Source organism: Oncorhynchus nerka, linkage group LG19 (genome assembly GCF_034236695.1).
Source record: "Oncorhynchus nerka isolate Pitt River linkage group LG19, Oner_Uvic_2.0, whole genome shotgun sequence".
NCBI classification, from domain to species: domain Eukaryota; kingdom Metazoa; phylum Chordata; class Actinopteri; order Salmoniformes; family Salmonidae; genus Oncorhynchus; species Oncorhynchus nerka.
Genome location: NC_088414.1, coordinates 50,312,313 through 50,334,118, shown reverse-complemented (window position 1 = coordinate 50,334,118; position 21,806 = coordinate 50,312,313). Strand labels below are relative to the sequence as shown.

The following is a 21,806-nucleotide window of genomic DNA, read 5'->3' as shown; positions in this document are numbered from 1 at the left end:
TTGCAAAAATCAGAAACTTTCTGTCCAAAAATGATGCAGAAAAATGTATCCATGCTTTTGTTACTTCTAGGTTAGACTACTGCAATGCTCTACTTTACGGCTACATAAAGCACTAAATAAACTTCAGTTAGTGCTAAATACGGCTGCTAGAATCCTGACTAGAACCCCAAAAATTGCTAGCCTCTACACTGGCTTCCTGTTAAGGCAAGGGCTGATTTCAAGGTTTTACTGCTAACCTACAAAGCATTACATGGGCTTGCTCCTACCGATCTCTCCGATTTGGTCCTGCTGTACATACCTACACGTACGCTACGGTCACCAGACGCAGGCCTCCTAATTGTCCCTAGAATTTCTAATCAAACAGCTGGAGGCAGGGCTTTCTCCTATAGAGCTCCATTTTTATGGAATGGTCTGCCTACCCATGTGAGAGACGCCAACTCGGTCTCAACCTTTAAGTCTTTACTGAAGACTCATCTCTTCAGTGGGTCCTATGATTGAGTGTAGTCTGGCCCAGGAGTGTGAAGGTGAACGGAAAGGCAATGGAGCAACGAACCGAACCGCCCTTGCTGTCTCTGCCTGGCCGGTTCCCCTCTTTTCACTGGGATTCTCTGCCTCTAACCCTATTACAGGGGCTGAGTCACTGGCTTACTAGGGCTCTTTCATACCGTCCCTAAGAGGATAGCGTCACTTGAGTGGGTTGAGTTTTTCCTAGCCACCGTGCTTCTACACCTGCATTGCTTGCTGTTTGGGGTTTTAGGCTGGGTTTCTGTACAGCACTTTGAGATATCAGCTGATGTAAGAAAGGCTATATAAATACATTTGATTTGAGTTGATACCCTTTTTCCACATTATAGCAGGGGGTGAAAAGCCATAACACAAGTTTTTCCAGCAGCAGACTATGATCAATAATGTTAAAAGCCACACTGAAGTCTAAAAAGACAGCCCTCACAATACTTGTATACATTTTATCATGTGCCTCTGGCAACAACAAAAAAATCTTAAAGCTGCATTGTTGGTTAAGGGCTTTTTTAAGTAAGCATTTCACAAATGCCTGTTGTATTTGGAGGATGTGACAAATATAATTTGATTTGATTTATCAGTAAATGTAAAAAAAAACATTTTTTAAATCAATCTATACTTTTAAGTATATTTGAGCAATTCCATTTACTTTTTGTACTTAAGTACATTTAAAACCAAATAAATGTAGACTTTTACTCAAGTAGCATTTTACTGGTTGACTCACTTTTACTTGAGTAATTTTCTAGTAAGGTATATTTATTGGGTACTTTTTGCACCACTGGGAAAACATCAACAGGTGAACTGGCCGTTGTCTATGAGGGTAACATCGATCAAAAGTTTCATGCGTTAACGTTGCAGATGTTACACTAACACACATTCACACCATATTTGACTAAACCACCCACAAGGTACGGTGCAAATAATACTGGTAATTCCCCTTGTGTGTAGGCGAATCGAGTCATAAGCATAGATATAAGGTTCCGCGTGTGGTCTGTAGTCTTTCTGGTTAGGCTGCTGTTAGTTTAGTTCTACTTCCTCCCTGTGATCTGCCTGAATAACTGTTGGACAAAAGTAAGTTAAGCATTTTATTACTCTGTTGTCATGTTCATATTACACACCATAAAATGATCGATCATGTGATCTAAATTAAAACCGACAGTGTCCATTCACGGACAAGCATACATTTCCTATAATGGATGTTGTAACCTCGCCTACTGTACATTTTAAACAACATGGTGTGTAAAACTTATTGAAAATGAAAATGTTGTTTGAAAAAATGTAATTGATTATGGTCAAAAAAATGTGATATTATTATTCAAGGAAATATTACATTTGTTATGTTATTTTGTTTTGCTATGAAATGGCCTGTCATTATAGATGGAATTATCGTGATAACTAATACTTCATCACATTGACGTTTCTTTCTACATAGAGGACTATAGACAGTGGAATTTCTATAACTACTTGGTTTCTTCTCGGGTAAAAAAAAAAAACAACAACGTCGTGGTCACATTTACCGGAACGGAAGTGACGACTGACTGAGGTATTTGTAGAGACTCGCCTTTGATCCGAGATATTTCTTTCTGGAGGGTGAGTCACTGGTCTAACGCCAGAAGGACGGGGACTTAACAGACCTATTTAACCAAGGTTCCCCTTCTGCTTCTGCTGACTGTACTATTTACATATTATCCCCTGTAACCACGTAGCTAGTTAGTTAGCAGTTATGGATAACAACAATGTTCTGACGCCATTTAGCTACACAGACAACACCCGCTAACGTTAGCTAGCTCGTTTAAAAAAAAAGTTTCACCATCTCAGACAATTTGATACATGTTTGTGCACCACAAATTAAAATGTGAAATCACAGCAGATACTAAAAAGTTGTACTGGAGGGGAAATTAACTCTGGAGGGGAAATTAAGCAATATGACTTCGTGCTCCATACAATGCCATTTTAACCTAACTAGCTGACTACCACTGTAGCAAGTCAGCTTGCTGTATTTCAAAATATTACGCGGTGTGTGCGTGTAGGCAACATTTTAAACCTGGTCTGAGGGAAACACTACATACATGGTATGATAAAATCGTCGCTGTGTAGCTTATATGTGTCCTTTGTCTTATTCATTTCCTCCCAATTCAAAAGCAGGAAGTGCTGAACCCGTCACACCAGCTGTTGTCTGAATATGTTTAACCACGTAGCTATGTAAAGCATTCATTACAGGGAAAATCAACCAGTAGGACACGTTGTATTAATGCGATGTTCCTCTGTCTCTCCCCTACAAGCCACCACACCTGCTGTTGTCTAAATAATGGAATTAGCTGTATGTAATTTAGCTGTAATTTGGACCCAGGAAGAGTAGACGCTGCCTCTGCACCAGCTAATTGTTGATCCTAATAATTGCTACTAATATAACATTCTACTAATGTGATATTTCTGTCTCCCCTACAGGTGTTATCAACATTTCTGCAGTAAAGGAGGACAACTTTTACTCTCCCATTAAACCTTCCTCTCAGACAGATACATTTCTTAGTCTGGTTCATCTCTGCTGCCATGGAGACGTAAACAACCCCAGGAGGGTTGTTCCATTCAGGGGGAGAGGGGTGACCAGCCATACCCAGGGCTGTGTGTGTGTGTGTGTGTGTGTGTGTGTTCTGTCCATATTCACCAAGTGGACAGAGTGGTGTGGCCTAGTCTGGTGGTTACAGACAGACAGACAGACAGAGGCAGACAGACACTTCTCTGTGGCTCAGACATGACTGACTACTTACTTTTTCAATAAAATAATCTGCTAAATGGCATATCATATATTATTATAAGGTGTTCTGGCATATTGTGATATACTATTATGACACAAGGTTGTCGGTTTCTCTTCTGTAGGTTGTTAGTCAGATCAGTTCCGGAACCTTCAGTTTTATTTCCAGGCTGATGTGTGAGATGACAGGAAACGCATACTGTTTCCATCAATCACGTGTGTTTTCGTGTGTGTGTGTGTGTGTGTGTTCCCCCTGCCCTGGGTTACTCATCCCTCTCTCCCTGAGGAGAATGGCCCTTCCTTTTCTCTAATTCTACAAACTCTTCATCAAAAAAATCCATCTAGAAGCAAAATCTAGACTCTAATAGCTGTATATCTAGATTCTAGGCTGTCTATATCTAGACTGTCTACCCTGTTTGTAAATGGACACCCTAGTCCATCTCCAGAAGAGCCCGTTCCTCATTGGTCTGTGTCGAAACGGAGCCCCAGTTAACCTGCAGTATGACAACTCCTCAGGTAGGCCTCACACAGACACACATTGCAGTATGACAGTTCCTCAGGTAGGCCTCACACAGACACATTAGACACACATTGCAGTATGACAGTTCCTCAGGTAGGCCTCACACAGACACGTTAGACACACATTGCAGTATGACAGTTCCTCAGGTAGGCCTCACACAGACACGTTAGACACACATTGCAGTATGACAGTTCCTCAGGTAGGCCTCACACAGACACGTTAGACACACATTGCAGTATGACAACTCCTCAGGTAGGCCTCACACAGACACAGACACGTTAGACACACATTGCAGTATGACAGTTCCTCAGGTAGGCCTGACACAGACACAGACACAAACACGTTAGACACAAGGAATCCTGTACAGAATAAACATATTCCAAAACATGCATGTTGTTTGCAACAAAACACTAAAGTAAAACTGCAAAAAATGTGGCAAATGGACCAACTTTATGTCCTGAATACAAAGCGTTATGTTTTGGGACAAATCCAACAATGCATCACTGAGTACCGCTTCATATTTTCAAGCATTGTGGTGGCTGCATCACGTTATGGGTATGCTTGTCATCAGCATGGACTAGGGAATGGCGCAACGGTCTAAGGCACTATATCGCAGTGCTAGAGGCGTCACTACAGACCCTGGTTCGATCCCTGGCCGTGATCGGGAGTCCCAAAGGGTGGCGCATAATTTGCCCAGCGTCGTCCGGGTGAAGGGAGGTTTTGGCCGGGGGGGGTGCTTTACTTGGCTCATCGTGCTCTAGCGACTCCTTGTGGCGGACCGGGCGCCTGCAGGCTGACCTCGGTCGTCAGGTAGGCCGTCATTGTAAATAAGAATTTGTTCTTAACTGACTTGCCTATTTTAAATAAAGTAAAATACAAATTGTCTGGCTGGATTAACGTTGGCAGGCGCCTCATTCTTTTGAAGCAGACAGCAGTTGCTGCTATCATCCATGGACATTAGAAACATGGCAATATCTGTATGACGCATGCATGGGACGAGTGAAAGAAACATATATTTGTTCTCATCACCGTATGACTCTGTCAAAAGACTGCTATTGAGAACCACTAATCTCATTTTTGGCTTGGGGAATTCCTGTGGGTGGGATGGGAACTGTTAGTCTTGTTCGTCACCTTTGTTTTCTCTGTCTAGGTGTACCTGTTTTGTGTACTGTACCTTTTCTTAAAAATAATACAAAACAAACATTTGAAGACAACAACAAAAAAGACCCGGGTTGCAAAAAATGACCAGAAGTATGTGGACACCTGCTAGTTGAACATCTCATTCCAAGGTCATGGACATTAATATGGAGTTGGTCCCCCTTTGCTGCTATAACAGCCTCCACTCTTCTGGGAAGTCATTAATATGGAGTTGGTCCCCCCTTTGCTGCTATAACAGCCTCCACTCTTCTGGGAAGTCATTAATATGGAGTTGGTCCCCCCTTTGCTGCTATAACAGCCTCCACTCTTCTGGGAAGTCATTAATATGGAGTTGGTCCCCCTCTTTGCTGCTATAACAGCCTCCACTCTTCTGGGAAGTCATTAATATGGAGTTGGTCCCCTCTTTGCTGCTATAACAGCCTCCACTCTTCTGGGAAGTCATTAATATGGAGTTGGTCCCCCTTTGCTGCTATAACAGCCTCCACTCTTCTGGGAAGTCATTAATATGGAGTTGGTCCCCTCTTTGCTGCTATAACAGCCTCCACTCTTCTGGGAAGTCATTAATATGGAGTTGGTCCCCTCTTTGCTGCTATAACAGCCTCCACTCTTCTGGGAAGTCATTAAAATGGAGTTGGTCCCCCCTTTGCTGCTATAACAGCTCTTCTGGGAAGTCATTAATATGGAGTTGGTCCCCTCTTTGCTGCTATAACAGCCTCCACTCTTCTGGGAAGTCATTAATATGGAGTTGGTCCCCTCTTTGCTGCTATAACAGCCTCCACTCTTCTGGGAAGTCATTAATATGGAGTTGGTCCCCCCTTTGCTGCTATAACAGCCTCCACTCTTCTGGGAAGTCATTAATATGGAGTTGGTCCCCTCTTTGCTGCTATAACAGCCTCCACTTCTGGGAAGTCATTAATATGGAGTTTCTGCCTCCACTCTTCTGGGAAGTCATTAATATGGAGTTGGTCCCCCCTTTGCTGCTATAACAGCCTCCACTCTTCTGGGAAGTCATTAATATGGAGTTGGTCCCCCTCTTTGCTGCTATAACAGCCTCCACTCTTCTGGGAAGTCATTAATATGGAGTTGGTCCCCTCTTTGCTGCTATAACAGCCTCCACTCTTCTGGGAAGTCATTAAAATGGAGTTGGTCCCCCCTTTGCTGCTATAACAGCCTCCACTCTTCTGGGAAGTCATTAATATGGAGTTGGTCCCCTCTTTGCTGCTATAACAGCCTCCACTCTTCTGGGAAGTCATTAATATGGAGTTGGTCCCCCCTTTGCTGCTATAACAGCCTCCACTCTTCTGGGAAGTCATTAATATGGAGTTGGTCCCCCCCTTTGCTGCTATAACAGCCTCCACTCTTCTGGGAAGTCATTAAAATGGAGTTGGTCCCCCCTTTGCTGCTATAACAGCCTCCACTCTTCTGGGAAGTCATTAATATGGAGTTGGTCCCCCCTTTGCTGCTATAACAGCCTCCACTCTTCAGGGAGGCTTTCCACTAGATGTTGGAACATTGCTGCGGGGACTTGCTTCCATTCAGCCACAAGAGCGTTAGTGAGGTCGGAAACTGATGTTGGGCGATTTAGGCCTGGCTCGCAGTCGGCATTTCAATTAATCCCAAAGGTGTTCGATGGTGTTGAGGTCAGGGCTCTATGCAGGCCAATCAAGTTCTTCCACACCGATCTCCGATCTTCACAACCCATTTCTGTATGGACCTTGCTTTGTGCACGGGAGCATTGTCATGCCGAAACAGGAAACTGTTGCCACAAAGTTGGAAGCACAGAATCGTCTAGAATGTCATTGTATGCTGTAGCGTTAAGATTTCCCTTCACTGGAACTAAGGGGCCTGAACCATGAAAAACAGCCCCAGACCATTATTCCTCCTCCACCAAACTTTACAGTTGGAACTATACATTGGGGCAGGTAGTGTTCCCTTGGCATCCGCCAAACCCAGACTCTTCCGCTGGACAACCAGATCGTGAAGCGAGATTCATCACTCCAGAGAATGCATTTCAACTGCTCCAGAGTCCAATGGCGGTGAGCTTTACCCCACTCCACCCGATGCTTGGCATTTCGGGTGGTGATCTTAGGCTTTTATTTGGCTGCTCTGCCACGGAAACCCATTTTCGTGAAGCTCCCGACGAACAGTTATTGTGCTGACGTTGCTTTCAGAGACAGTTTGGAACTAAGTAGTGAGTGTTGCAACTGAGGACAGACGATTTTTACACGCTTCAGCACTCGGCGGTCCCGTTCTGTGAGCTTGTGTGGCCTACCATTTCGCTGTTAAGCCTATGTTGCTCGTTTCCACTTCACAATAACAGCACTTACAGTTGACTGGGGCAGCTCTAACAGGGCAGAAATTTGATGAACCTACATGTTGAAAAGGAGGCATCCTATGATGGTGCCACGTTAAAGGTCACTGAGCTCTTCCGTAAGTCCATTCTCCTGCCAATGTTTGTCTATGGAGATTGCATGGCGCTGTGCTCAATTTTCTACACCTGTCAGCAACGGGTGTGGCTGAAATAACTGAATCCACAGTTTTTGTTTTTGTCACCTTTTTCCACATTTTGTTGTGTTACAGCCTTATTCTAAAATGTATTACATTGATAAAGGGGGAAAAACAATCTGCGCACAATACCTCATAATAACAAAGAAAAAAGAAGTTTTAAAAAAATGTTTGCAAATTGCAAAAAAAATAAATAAGCTGAACACAGTTCCATAAGTATTCAGACCCTACACAATACTAGCAATACCCCATAATGACATCACAATACCCCATAATGACATCACAATACCCCATAATGACATCACAATACCCCATAATGACATCACAATACCCCATAATGACATCACAATACCCCATAATTACAAAATAAATGTCCCAAGTATTCAGACCCTTTACTCAGTACTTTGTTGAAGCCCCTTTGGCAGCGATTACAGCATCGAGTCTTCTTGGGTATGATGCTACAAGCTTGGCACACCTGTATTTGGGGAGTTTCTCCCATTCTTCTCTGCAGATCCTCTCAAGCTCTGTCAGGTTGGATGGGGAGTGTTATTTTCAGGTCTCAGAGATGTTAGATCGGGTTCAAGTCCGGGCTCTGGTTTGGCTTATCAAGGACATTGAGACTTTTCCCGAAGCCACTCCTGTGTTGTCTTGGCAGTGTGCTTAGGGTCCTTGTCCTGTTGGAAGATGAACCATAACCCCAGGCTGATGTCCTGAGCTCTCTTCCCCTCAAGGATCTCTCTGTACTTTGGTCTGTTCGTCTGTCCCTCGATCATGACTCGTCTCCAAGTCACTGAAAACCACAGTATGATGCTGCCACCACCATGCTTCACCGTAGGAATGGTGCCTGGTTTCCTCCAGATGTGACGCTTGGCATTCGATATTGGTTTCATCAGATTGAATCTTGTTTCTCGTGGTCTGAGAGTACACACTGTACACACACACACTCACCTTACAGACACACTGTACACACACACACACACACTGTACACACACACACTCACCTTACAGACACACTGTACACACACACACACACACACTGTACACACACACACTCACCTTACAGACACACTGTACACACACACACACACACACACACACACTGTACACACACTCACCTTACAGACACGCTGTACACACACACACACCTTACACACGCTGCACACACACTCACCTTACACACGCTGCACACACACACACCTTACAGACACGCTGTACACACACACACACACACACTCACCTTACACACGCTGTACACACACACACACCTTACAGACACGCTGTACACACACACACCTTACACACGCTGTACACACACTCACCTTACAGACACACTGTACACTCTAGTCAAGGACCATATCACCTCCACCCTACCTGACACCCTAGACCCACTCCAATTTGCTTACCGCCCAAATAGGTCCACAGACGATGCAATCTCAACCACACTGCCCTAACCCATCTGGACAAGAGGAATACCTATGTGAGAATGCTGTTCATCGACTACAGCTCGGCATTTAACACCATAGTACCCTCCAAGCTCGTCATCAAGCTCGAGACCCTGGGTCTCGACCCCGCCCTGTGCAACTGGGTACTGGACTTCCTGACGGGCCGCCCCCAGGTGGTGAGGGTAGGCAACATCTCCACCCCGCTGATCCTCAACACTGGGGCCCCACAAGGGTGCGTTCTGAGCCCTCTCCTGTACTCCCTGTTCACCCACGACTGCGTGGCCACGCACGCCTCCAACTCAATCATCAAGTTTGCGGACGACACAACAGTGGAAGGCTTGATTACCAACAACGACGAGACGGCCTACAGGGAGGAGGTGAGGGCCCTCGGAGTGTGGTGTCAGGAAAATAACCTCACACTCAACGTCAACAAAACTAAGGAGATGATTGTGGACTTCAGGAAACAGCAGAGGGAACACCCCCCTATCCACATCGATGGAACAGTAGTGGAGAGGGTAGTAAGTTTTAAGTTCCTCGGCATACACATCACAGACAAACTGAATTGGTCCACCCACACAGACAGCATCGTGAAGAAGGCGCAGCAGCGCCTCTTCAACCTCAGGAGGCTGAAGAAATTCGGCTTGTCACCAAAAGCACTCACAAACTTCTACAGATGCACAATCGAGAGCATCCTGGCGGGCTGTATCACCGCCTGGTACGGCAACTGCTCCGCCCTCAACCGTAAGGCTCTCCAGAGGGTAGTGAGGTCTGCACAACGCATCACCGGGGGCAAACTACCTGCCCTCCAGGACACCTACACCACCCGATGTTACAGGAAGGCCATAAAGATCATCAAGAACAACAACCACCCGAGCCACTGCCTGTTCACCCCATTATCATCCAGAAGGCGAGGTCAGTACAGGTGCATCAAAGCTGGGACCGAGAGACTGAAAAACAGCTTCTATCTCAAGGCCATCAGACTGTTAAACAGCCACCACTAACATTGAGTGGCCGCTGCCAACACACTGACATTGACACTGACTCAACTCCAGCCACTTTAATAATGGGAATTGATGGGAAATGATGTAAAATATATCACTAGCCACTTTAAACAATGCTACCTAATATAATGTTTACATACCCTACATTATTAATCTCATATGTATACGTATATACTGTACTCTATATCATCTACTGCATCTTTATGTAATACATGTATCACTAGCCACTTTAACTATGCCACTTTGTTTACATACTCATCTCATATGTATATACTGTACTCAATACCATCTACTGTATCTTGCCTATGCTGCTCTGTACCATCACTCATTCATATATCCTTATGTACATATTCCTTATCCCCTTACACTGTGTATAAGACAGTAGTTTTGGAATTGTTAGCTAGATTACTTGTTGGTTATCACTGCATTGTCGGAACTAGAAGCACAAGCATTTCGCTACACTCGCATTAACATCTGCTAACCATGTGTATGTGACAAATAAATTTGATTTGATTTTTGATTTGATTTTGACTCACCTTACACACGCTGTACACACACACTCACCTTACAGACGCTGTACACACACACTCACCTTACAGACGCTGTACACACACACTCACCTTACAGACGCTGTACACACACACTCACCTTACACACGCTGTACACACACTCACCTTACACACGCTGTACACACACACTCACCTTACACACGCTGTACACACTCACCTTACACACGCTGTACACACACACTCACCTTACACACGCTGTACACACACACACCTTACAGACGCTGTACACACACACCTTACACACGCTGTACACACACACTCACCTTACACACGCTGTACACACACTCACCTTACACACGCTGTACACACACTCACCTTACACACGCTGTACACACGCGCACCTTACACACGCTGTACACACACTCACCTTACAGACGCTGTACACACTCACCTTACACACACTGTACACACACTCACCTTACACACGCTGTACACACACTCACCTTACAGACGCTGTACACACACTCACCTTACACACGCTGTACACACACACTCACCTTACACACGCTGTACAGACACTCACCTTACACACGCTGTACACACACTCACCTTACACGCTGTACACACACACACCTTACACACGCTACACACGCTGTACACACACACTCACCTTACACACGCTGTACACACACTCACCTTACACACGCTGTACACACACTCACCTTACACACGCTGTACACACACTCACCTTACACACGCTGTACACACACTCACCTTACACACGCTGTACACACACTCACCTTACACACGCTGTACACACACTCACCTTACACACGCTGTACACACACTCACCTTACACACGCTGTACACACACTCACCTTACACACGCTGTACACACACTCACCTTACACACGCTGTACACACACACACCTTACACACGCTGTACACACGCTGTACACACACTCACCTTACACACGCTGTACACACACACACCTTACACACGCTGTACACACACTCACCTTACACACGCTGTACACACACTCACCTTACACACGCTGTACACACACACACCTTACACACGCTGTACACACACACCACACACGCTGTACACACCTTACACACGCTGTACACACACTCACCTTACACACGCTGTACACACGCTGTACACACACTCACCTTACACACGCTGTACACACACTCACCTTACAGACGCTGTACACACACACACCTTACACACGCTGTACACACACTCACCTTACACACGCTGTACACACACACACCTTACACACGCTGTACACACACTCACCTTACACACGCTGTACACACGCTGTACACACACTCACCTTACACACGCTGTACACACACTCACCTTACAGACGCTGTACACACACACACCTTACAGACGCTGTACACACACACACCTTACACACGCTGTACACACACTCACCTTACACACGCTGTACATACACTCACCTTACAGACGCTGTACACACACTCACCTTACAGACGCTGTACACACACACTCACCTTACACACGCTGTACACACACTCACCTTACACACGCTGTACACACACTCACCTTACACACGCTGTACACACACTCACCTTACACACGCTGTACACACACTCACCTTACACACGCTGTACACACACTCACCTTACACACGCTGTACACACACTCACCTTACACACGCTGTACACACACTCACCTTACACACGCTGTACACACACTCACCTTACACACGCTGTACACACACTCACCTTACACACGCTGTACACACACTCACCTTACACACGCTGTACACACACTCACCTTACACACGCTGTACACACACTCACCTTACACACGCTGTACACACACTCACCTTACACACGATGTACACACACTCACCTTACACACGCTGTACACACACTCACCTTACACACGCTGTACACACACTCACCTTACACACGCTGTACACACACTCACCTTACACACGCTGTACACACACTCACCTTACACACGCTGTACACACACTCACCTTATAAAGTTGTGATTATTATTTTCTCCTCAGAACTGTTCCGTATCTCGACCTTTGCCCTCTTCCCGACTGCAGCTGTAACAGAGCGCACCCTGGCCAGGGCAGGATGGTTCTATACTGGTGTTGGAGACAGGGTGCAGTGTTTCAGGTGGGTGATGGTTCTATACTGGTGTTGGAGACAGGGTGCAGTGTTTCAGGTGGGTGATGGTTCTATACTGGTGTTGGAGACAGGGTGCAGTGTTTCAGGTGGGTGATGGTTCTATACTGGTGTTGGAGACAGGGTGCAGTGTTTCAGGTGGGTGATGGTTCTATACTGGTGTTGGAGACAGGGTGCAGTGTTTCAGGTGGGTGATGGTTCTATACTGGTGTTGGAGACAGGGTGCAGTGTTTCAGGTGGGTGATGGTTCTATACTGGTGTTGGAGACAGGGTGCAGTGTTTCAGGTGGGTGATGGTTCTATACTGGTGTTGGAGACAGGGTGCAGTGTTTCAGGTGGGTGATGGTTCTATACTGGTGTTGGAGACGGGGTGCAGTGTTTCAGGTGGGTGATGGTTCTATACTGGTGTTGGAGACAGGGTGCAGTGTTTCAGGTGGGTGATGGTTCTATACTGGTGTTGGAGACAGGGTGCAGTGTTTCAGGTGGGTGATGGTTCTATACTGGTGTTGGAGACAGGGTGCAGTGTTTCAGGTGGGTGATGGTTCTATACTGGTGTTGGAGACAGGGTGCAGTGTTTCAGGTGGGTGATGGTTCTATACTGGTGTTGGAGACAGGGTGCAGTGTTTCAGGTGGGTGATGGTTCTATACTGGTGTTGGAGACAGGGTGCAGTGTTTCAGGTGGGTGATGGTTCTGTACTGGTGTTGGAGACAGGGTGCAGTGTTTCAGGTGGGTGATGGTTCTATACTGGTGTTGGAGACACCTACCTACTAATTGATGTGACATCTAATTGATATGCTCCAGGTGTAACGTGACATCTAATTGATATGCTCCAGGTGTAACGTGACATCTAATTGTTATGCTCCAGGTGTAACGTGACATCTAATTGATATGCTCCAGGTGTAACGTGACATCTAATTGTTATGCTCCAGGTGTAACGTGACATCTAATTGTTATGCTCCAGGTGTAACGTGACATCTAATTGATATGCTCCAGGTGTAACGTGACATCTAATTGATATGCTCCAGGTGTAACGTGACATCTAATTGATATGCTCCAGGTGTAACGTGACATCTAATGGATATGCTCCAGGTGTAACGTGACATCTAATTGTTATGCTCCAGGTGTAACGTGACATCTAATTGATATGCTCCAGGTGTAACGTGACATCTAATTGATATGCTCCAGGTGTAACGTGACATCTAATTGATATGCTCCAGGTGTAACGTGACATCTAATTGATATGCTCCAGGTGTAACGTGACATCTAATTGATATGCTCCAGGTGTAACCTGACATCTAATTGATATGCTCCAGGTGTAACGTGACATCTAATTGTTGCTGCTCCAGGTGTAATGTGACAGCGGAGGGATGGCAGACAGGTGACTGTCCTACCGAGAGACACAGACATCTGTCTCCTTCTTGCGCCTTCATCCAGAGTCTACCCTCTACTGCCAACCTCCTCTCCTCTTCTCACAGCGCCTTCTCTCCGCTATGCAACGCGCACGTCATACCGGTGAGATCGGTGTGATGATGATGATTAAATTGTATTTGTCACATGTTCCGAATACAGCAGGTGTCGACCTGATGGGGGTAATGGTTGTGGTAATGATGGTTTTTGTGGTGATGATGGTGGTGGGGGTTATAATGATAGTTATGGTGGTGGGGGTTATAATGATCGTTGGGGTGATGATGATGGTGGGGGTTATAATGATCGTTGGGGTGATGATGGTGGGGGTTATAATGATAGTTGGGGTGATGGTGGTGGGGGTTATAATGATCGTTGGGGTGATGATGATGGTGGGGGTTATAATGATCGTTGGGGTGATGATGGTGGGGGTTATAATGATAGTTGTGGTGATGGATGGTGGTGGGGGTTATAATGATCGTTGGGGTGATGATGGTGGGGGTTATAATGATAGTTGTGGTGATGGGGGTGATGGTGGTGGGGGTTATAATGATAGTTGGGGTGATGATGGTGGGGGTTATAATGATCGTTGGGGTGATGATGCTGGGGGTTATAATGATCGTTGGGGTGATGATGCTGGTGGGGGTTATAATGATCGTTGGGGTGATGATGCTGGTGGGGGTTATAATGATTGTTGGGGTGATGATGGTGGTGGGGGTTATAATGATGGGGTGATGATGGTGTTATAATGGGGGTGATGGTGGTGGGGGTTATAAATGTTGTGGTGATGGGGTGATGGTGGTGGGGGTTATAATGATTGTTGGGGTGATGATGGTGGGGGTTATAATGATGGTGGGGGTTATAATGATGATGATGATGGTGGGGGTTATAATGATAGTTGTGATGGTGGGGGTTATAATGATCGTTGTGGTGGTGATGGTGGGGGTTATAATGATCGTTGGGGTGATGATGGTGGGGTTATAATGATAGTTGGGGTGATGATGGTGGGGTTATAATGATCGTTGGGGTGATGATGGTGGGGGTTATAATGATAGTTGTGGTGATGGTGGTGGGGGTTATAATGATAGTTGGGGTGATGATGGTGGGGGTTATAATGATAGTTGGGGTGATGATGGTGGGGGTTATAATGATAGTTGTGATGGTGGGGGTTATAATGATGGTGGTGGTGGGGGTTATAATGATAGTTGGGGTGATGATGGTGGGGGTTATAATGATAGTTGTGATGATGGTGGGGGTTATAATGATCGTTGGGGTGATGATGGTGGGGGTTATAATGATAGTTGGGGTGATGATGGTGGGGGTTATAATGATCGTTGGGGTGATGATGGTGGGGGTTATAATGATAGTTGTGGTGATGATGATGGTGGGGGTTATAATGATTGTTGGGGTGATGATGGTGGGGGTTATAATGATAGTTGTGGTGATGATGGTGGGGGTTATAATGATAGTTGGGGTGATGATGGTGGGGGTTATAATGATAGTTGGGGTGATGATGGTGTTGGGGGTTATAATGATAGTTGTGGTGATGGTGATGGTGGTGGGGGTTATAATGATTGTTGGGGTGATGATGGTGGGGTTATAATGATAGTTGTGGTGATGATGGTGGGGGTTATAATGATAGTTGGTGGTGGGGGTTATAATGATGATGATGATGGTGGGGGTTATAATGATAGTTGGGGTGATGATGGTGGGGGTTATAATGATAGTTGTGGTGGTGGGGGTTATAATGATAGTTGTGGTGATGATGCTGGGGTTATAATGATCGTTGGGGTGATGATGGTGGGGGTTATAATGATAGTTGTGGTGGTGGGGGTTATAATGATAGTTGGGGTGATGATGGTGGGGGTTATAATGATCGTTGGGGTGATGATGGTGGGGGTTATAATGATAGTTGTGGTGGTGGGGGGTTATAATGATAGTTGGGGTGATGATGGTGGGGGTTATAATGATAGTTGGGGTGATGATGGTGGGGGTTATAATGATAGTTGGGGTGATGATGGTGGGGGTTATAATGATAGTTGGGGTGATGATGGTGGGGGTTATAATGATAGTTGGGGTGATGATGGTGGGGGTTATAATGATCGTTGGGGTGATGATGGTGGGGGTTATAATGATAGTTGGGGTGATGATGGTGGGGGTTATAATGATAGTTGTGGTGATGGGGTGATGATGGTGGGGGTTATAATGATCGTTGGGGTGATGGTGGTGGGGGTTATAATGATCGTTGGGGTGATGATGGTGGGGGTTATAATGATAGTTGGGGTGGTGATGGTGGGGGTTATAATGATCTTTGGTGGTGATGATGGTGGGGGTTATAATGATAGTTGGGGTGATGATGGTGGGGGTTATAATGATTGTTGGGGTGATGATGGTGGGGGTTATAATGATCGTTGGGGTGATGATGGTGGGGGTGATGTCTAATAACGTGTGTTATCTCTCCCAGGTGTCAGGACCTGGCCCTGCCCCCCTCCCCGTCTCTGCCCCGGTGTCCTGTGAACAGCCCAGTGTCCCACCCCCCTCTGGCCCACTGAGCTCCCGAGAAGTAGAGGACATGTAAGGCTCCTATTGGCTGTTTCTACGCTCCTATTGGCTGTTTCTACGCTCTGATTGGCTGGCTGCAATAACATTTATTTAAGCATTTTTTTACATTTATTTGTCAAATGTTCTCTAAAACCTTTCTGTAGATGTTACAAGGGAAATATTAAATAACTACTTTAATACATGAGACTAATAACTAGGGATGTGACAAATTGACCATTTTTCATAACTTTTAAGCCAAAACAAATATTTAAACGATAAGCAAAAAAGTGTCAAATGACACGTGCATTAGCAATGCGGATTATGGTCGTACCGCTGCTATTGCATGTGACTGCTAGTGGGCAATGAAGTTCTGTGTAACGCATTCATGGTTCTAGACTGGTAGGCTGTATTCATGGTTCTAGACTGGTAGGCTGTATTCATGGTTCTAGACTGGTAGGCTGTATTCATATATCTAGACTGGTAGGATGTATTCATGGTTCTAGACTGGTAGGCTGTATTCATGGTTCTAGACAGGTAGGCTGTATTCATGGTTCTAGACTGGTAGGGTGTATTCATGGATCTAGACTGGTAGGCTGTATTCATGGTTCTAGACTGGTAGGCTGTATTCGTGGTTCTAGCCTGGTAGGCTGTATTCGTGGTTCTAGACTGGTAGGCTGTATTCGTGGTTCTAGACTGGTAGGCTGTATTCGTGGTTCTAGACTGGTAGGCTGTATTCATGGTTCTAGACTGGTAGCCTGTATTCATGGTTCTAGACTGGTAGGCTGTATTCATGGTTCTAGACTGGTAGGCTGTATTCATGGTTCTAGACTGGTAGGCTGTATTCATGGTTCTAGACTGGTAGGCTGTATTCATGGTTCTAGACTGGTAGGCTGTATTATGTCGTGGTTCTAGACTAGGCTGTATTCATGGTTCTAGACTGGTAGGCTGTATTCATGGTTCTAGACTGGTAGGCTGTATTCATGGTTCTAGACTGGTAGGCTGTATTTGGTTCTAGACTGGTAGGCTGTATTCGTGGTTCTAGACTGGTAGGGCTGTTCTAGACTGGTAGGCTGGTTCTAGTTCTAGACTGGTAGGCTGTTCTATTCATGGTTCTAGACTGGTAGGCTGTATTCTAGACTGGTAGGCTGTATTCATGGTTCTAGACTGGTAGGCTGTATTCATGGTTCTAGACTGGTAGGCTGTATTCGTGGTTCTAGACTGGTAGGCTGTATTCATGGTTCGGGAGCCCCGGGTGATGTAGTAACCAAAAAAAGTGTTAAACAAATCAAAATATATTTGAGGTTCTTTAAAGTAGCCACCCTTTGCCTTGATGACAGCTTTGCACACTCTTGGCATTCTCTCAACCAGCTTCATGAGGTAGTCACCTGGAATGCATTTCAATTAACAGGTGTGCCTTGTTAAATGTTCATTTTTGGAATTTCTTTCCTTTACACGTTTGAGCCAAAAGGTGCTGTGATAAGGTAAGGGAAATATACAGAAAGACCAAGTTCATATTATGGCAAGAACAGCTCAAAATAAGTAAAGAGAAACGACAGTCCATCATTACTTTAAGACATGAAGGTCAGTCAATCTGGAAAATTTAAAGAATTTGAAAATTATATGAACTCTTAACTCAATAAAATCTTTGCAATTGTTTCATGTTGAATTTATTCTGGTTGAGTATTTTTAACATACATTCAGAACTGAAAATGAACCTAACTTTAACGTCTGAAAAATATATATTTTAAAATATAATTTTGCTAACTGGGTAAGGGTTCAGATTTTTTGGGAACACACTGAAAAGGAACTGTTTATCAGTCATCGCAAATTTGGATTCAAATGGCATGAGTTGGGTGTTTCTGAATTCATGCATCTTAAGGTAAAGGGCTGGAATTTGGTCTCGATGCTCAAACAGCAACGTGTGGATCTAGATAATTACACTGCAATGCATAGTCGATGCACTACTGGCCGGGTTTACATTCAACATGGCTAACTGTGTTGTGAGAGGCTGGTCTTGGTTGAGGAAATGTAGGTTAGCTAGCAGTGTTTGTGCAGAGAAACTGACTTCTGACTGCACACGTACCTAATCTCGCCAGTTGGACTGTAATCATGGTGGAGTACATGACTAGATGAGCGTTGTATCTATTAGAAAGTAGCAGCGTGGCGGTTTCCAAAAGTTTGGTGTTGACAATCGACTTTACTTAGCTAGCTAGTTAGCCATGCTTTATGGAAGAATGTACTGTAGCTAAGTAGGATATATTGTCAACATTGAGTTGTGGTTGTCTGAATAAAGGTGGCAAGTGTAATGTTCACTTTCAGGACTCTGTAGTCTCGTTGTTATCCTAGATATTGAGCTACGTTTTTGCAAGAAATTTTATTTTTTTCCCTAATGCTAACGACCAGGTAAGAACTCTGTTATGTGGTTCTCGGAAATGGCCGGATGGCTCATGACGAGGCAGGGAGTGGGTTGTGTATCTCCAATCAAGTTGACTTGCATAGTTTCATTGACATTGGTGTCATTTTGGCTTAGATATGATGGAAGGGAGATTTGAAATTAACATCGAGCATCAATCAATCCCTACTATTGAAATCTAGAGTTGCGCTTTCGCCTTCAGCAACCTACTAAGAAGTTGAATATTTAAAGCCCCGTTTGAATAATAATGTAAAAGGAGGACCACGGTGTCAATGTGTTGTTTTACAGGGTCAGCCATAGTTGTACGGCCCACTATATTTGATGATGTGTCTGTAGGTCCCACCAGAGACCCCCTACCTGTCACAACCCCAGTATGAGGAGAGAGCAGGACCGTCTGGACTCCTTCCACTCCTGGATCCTGTCCATCATCACCCCCTCTGAGCTGGCTAAGGCTGGCTTCTATTACCTGGGACAGGGAGACCGCGTGGCCTGCTTCACCTGTGGAGGACAGGTACTATACTACTGCTACATTTTACATGTTAATCTTTTAGCAGTTCCACAGCCACTTAAAGTACTAATTATATAAACTCAGCAAAAAAAATAAACGTCCTCTCACTGTCAACTCTGTTTATTTTCAGCAAACTTAACATGTGTAAATATTTGTATGAACATAACAAGATTCAACAACTGAGACATAAACTGAACAAGTTCCACAGACATGGAATAATGTGTCCCTGAACAAAGGGGGGGTCAAAATTAGAGGTCGACCGATTAATCGGCATGGCTGATTAATTAGGGCCGATTTCACGGTTTCATAACAATGGGTTTATTGTTATGATTACATTATAATCCACGAGGAAACTGCCTGTTAGGGCAGGCTGACCGCCTGTTAGGGCAGGCTGACCGCCTGTTAGGGCAGGCTGACCACCTGTTAGGGCAGGCTGACCACCTGTTAGGGCAGGCTGACCACCTGTTAGGGCAGGCTGACCACCTGTTAGGGCAGGCTGACCACCTGTTAGGGCAGGCTGACCACCTGTTAGGGACCACCTGTTAGGGACCACCTGTTAGGGACCACCTGTTAGGGCAGGCTGACCGCCTGTTAGGGACCACCTGTTAGGGCAGGCTGACCGCCTGTTAGGGCAGGCTGACCACCTGTTAGGGCAGACCACCTGTTACCTGACCTGTTAGGGACCACCTGTTAGGGACCACCTGTTAGGGCAGGCTGACCACCTGTTAGGGCAGGCTGACCACCTGTTAGGGCAGGCTGACCACCTGTTAGGGCAGGCTGACCACCTGTTAGGGCAGGCTGACCACCTGTTAGGGACCACCTGTTAGGGACCACCTGTTAGGGCAGGCTGACCACCTGTTAGGGCAGGCTGACCACCTGTTAGGGCAGGCTGACCGCCTGTTAGGGACCACCTGTTAGGGCAGGCTGACCGCCTGTTAGGGCAGGCTGACCACCTGTTAGGGCAGGCTGACCACCTGTTAGGGCAGGCTGACCACCTGTTAGGGCAGGCTGACCACCTGTTAGGGCAGGCTGACCACCTGTTAGGGACCACCTGTTAGGGCAGGCTGACCACCTGTTAGGGCAGGCTGACCACCTGTTAGGGCAGGCTGACCACCTGTTAGGGCAGGCTGACCACCTGTTAGGGCAGGCTGACCACCTGTTAGGGCAGGACCACCTAGGGACCACCTGTTAGGGACCACCTGTTAGGGCAGGCTGACCACCTGTTAGGGCAGGCTGACCACCTGTTAGGGCAGGCTGACCACCTGTTAGGGCAGGCTGACCGCCTGTTAGGGCAGGCTGACCGCCTGTTAGGGCAGGCTGACAGGCTGACCGCCTGTTAGGGCAGGCTGACCGCCTGTTAGGGACAGCCTGCCCGCCTGTTAGGGACAACCTGTTAGGGCAGGCTGGCCTGAGGGCAGGCTGACCACCTGTTAGGGCAGGCTGACCACCTGTTAGGGCAGGCTGACCACCTGTTAGGGCAGGCTGACCACCTGTTAGGGCAGGCTGACCACCTGTTAGGGACCACCTGTTAGGGCAGGCTGACCACCTGTTAGGGCAGGCTGACCACCTGTTAGGGCAGGCTGACCACCTGTTAGGGACCACCTGTTAGGGCAGGCTGACCACCTGTTAGGGCAGGCTGACCACCTGTTAGGGCAGGCTGACCACCTGTTAGGCAAGTGCAGCTTCAAAATTACCTTGTGGGTGCGATGAGCCACTAGCTAGCATTAAACTTATAAAGAACAATCAATCTTCACATTATCACTAGTTAACTACACATGGTTGATGATATTACTAGGTTAACTAGCTTGTCCTGCGTTGCATATAATCAATGAGGTGCCTGTTAATTTATCATCCAATCCCAGCCTATTCCTACCATTCCATAAAATGGAGCTCTATAGGAGAAAGCCCTGCCTCCAGCTGTTTGTGTAGAAATTCTAGGGACAATTAGGAGGCCTGCGTCTTGTGACCGTAGCGTACGTGTAGGTATGTACGGCAGGACCAAATCAGAGAGATAGGTAGGAGCAAGCCCATGTAATGCTTTGTAGGTTAGCAGTAAAACCTTTAATCAGGAAGCCAGTGTAGGGAGGCTAGCACTGGAGTAATACGATCACATTTTTAGGTTCTAGTCAGGATTCTAGCAGCCGTATTCAGCACTAAATGCAGTTTATTTAGTGCTTTATAGCCGGAGAGTAAAGCATTGCAGTAGTCTAATCTAGAAGTGACAAAAGCATGGATACATTTTTCTGCATCGTTTTTAGACTAGTGTACGTTTTTTTTGGTTCAATGTTACGAAGAAAATGTCCATGTTTTAGGTCAGTTAGGATCACCACTTTATTTTAAGAATGTGAAATGTCAG

The 21,806-nt window shown here is 45.9% G+C and overlaps 1 protein-coding gene across 1 annotated transcript in view; it reads left to right on the top strand.

Annotated features, from left to right (window-relative positions):
* Positions 1-1,484: 1,484 nt before the first annotated feature.
* LOC115114943 (baculoviral IAP repeat-containing protein 2-like) overlaps positions 1,485-21,806 on the top strand; it is a 60,740-nt gene continuing 40,418 nt past the window's right edge. The window contains exons 1-6 of the mRNA XM_065005016.1: positions 1,485-1,590; positions 2,968-3,787; positions 12,461-12,575; positions 13,931-14,096; positions 16,453-16,562; positions 19,279-19,453. Coding sequence (XP_064861088.1) covers positions 3,694-3,787; positions 12,461-12,575; positions 13,931-14,096; positions 16,453-16,562; positions 19,279-19,453 — 660 coding nt within the window. The 5' untranslated portion in view covers positions 1,485-1,590; positions 2,968-3,693. The remainder of the gene's footprint in view (positions 1,591-2,967; positions 3,788-12,460; positions 12,576-13,930; positions 14,097-16,452; positions 16,563-19,278; positions 19,454-21,806) is intronic.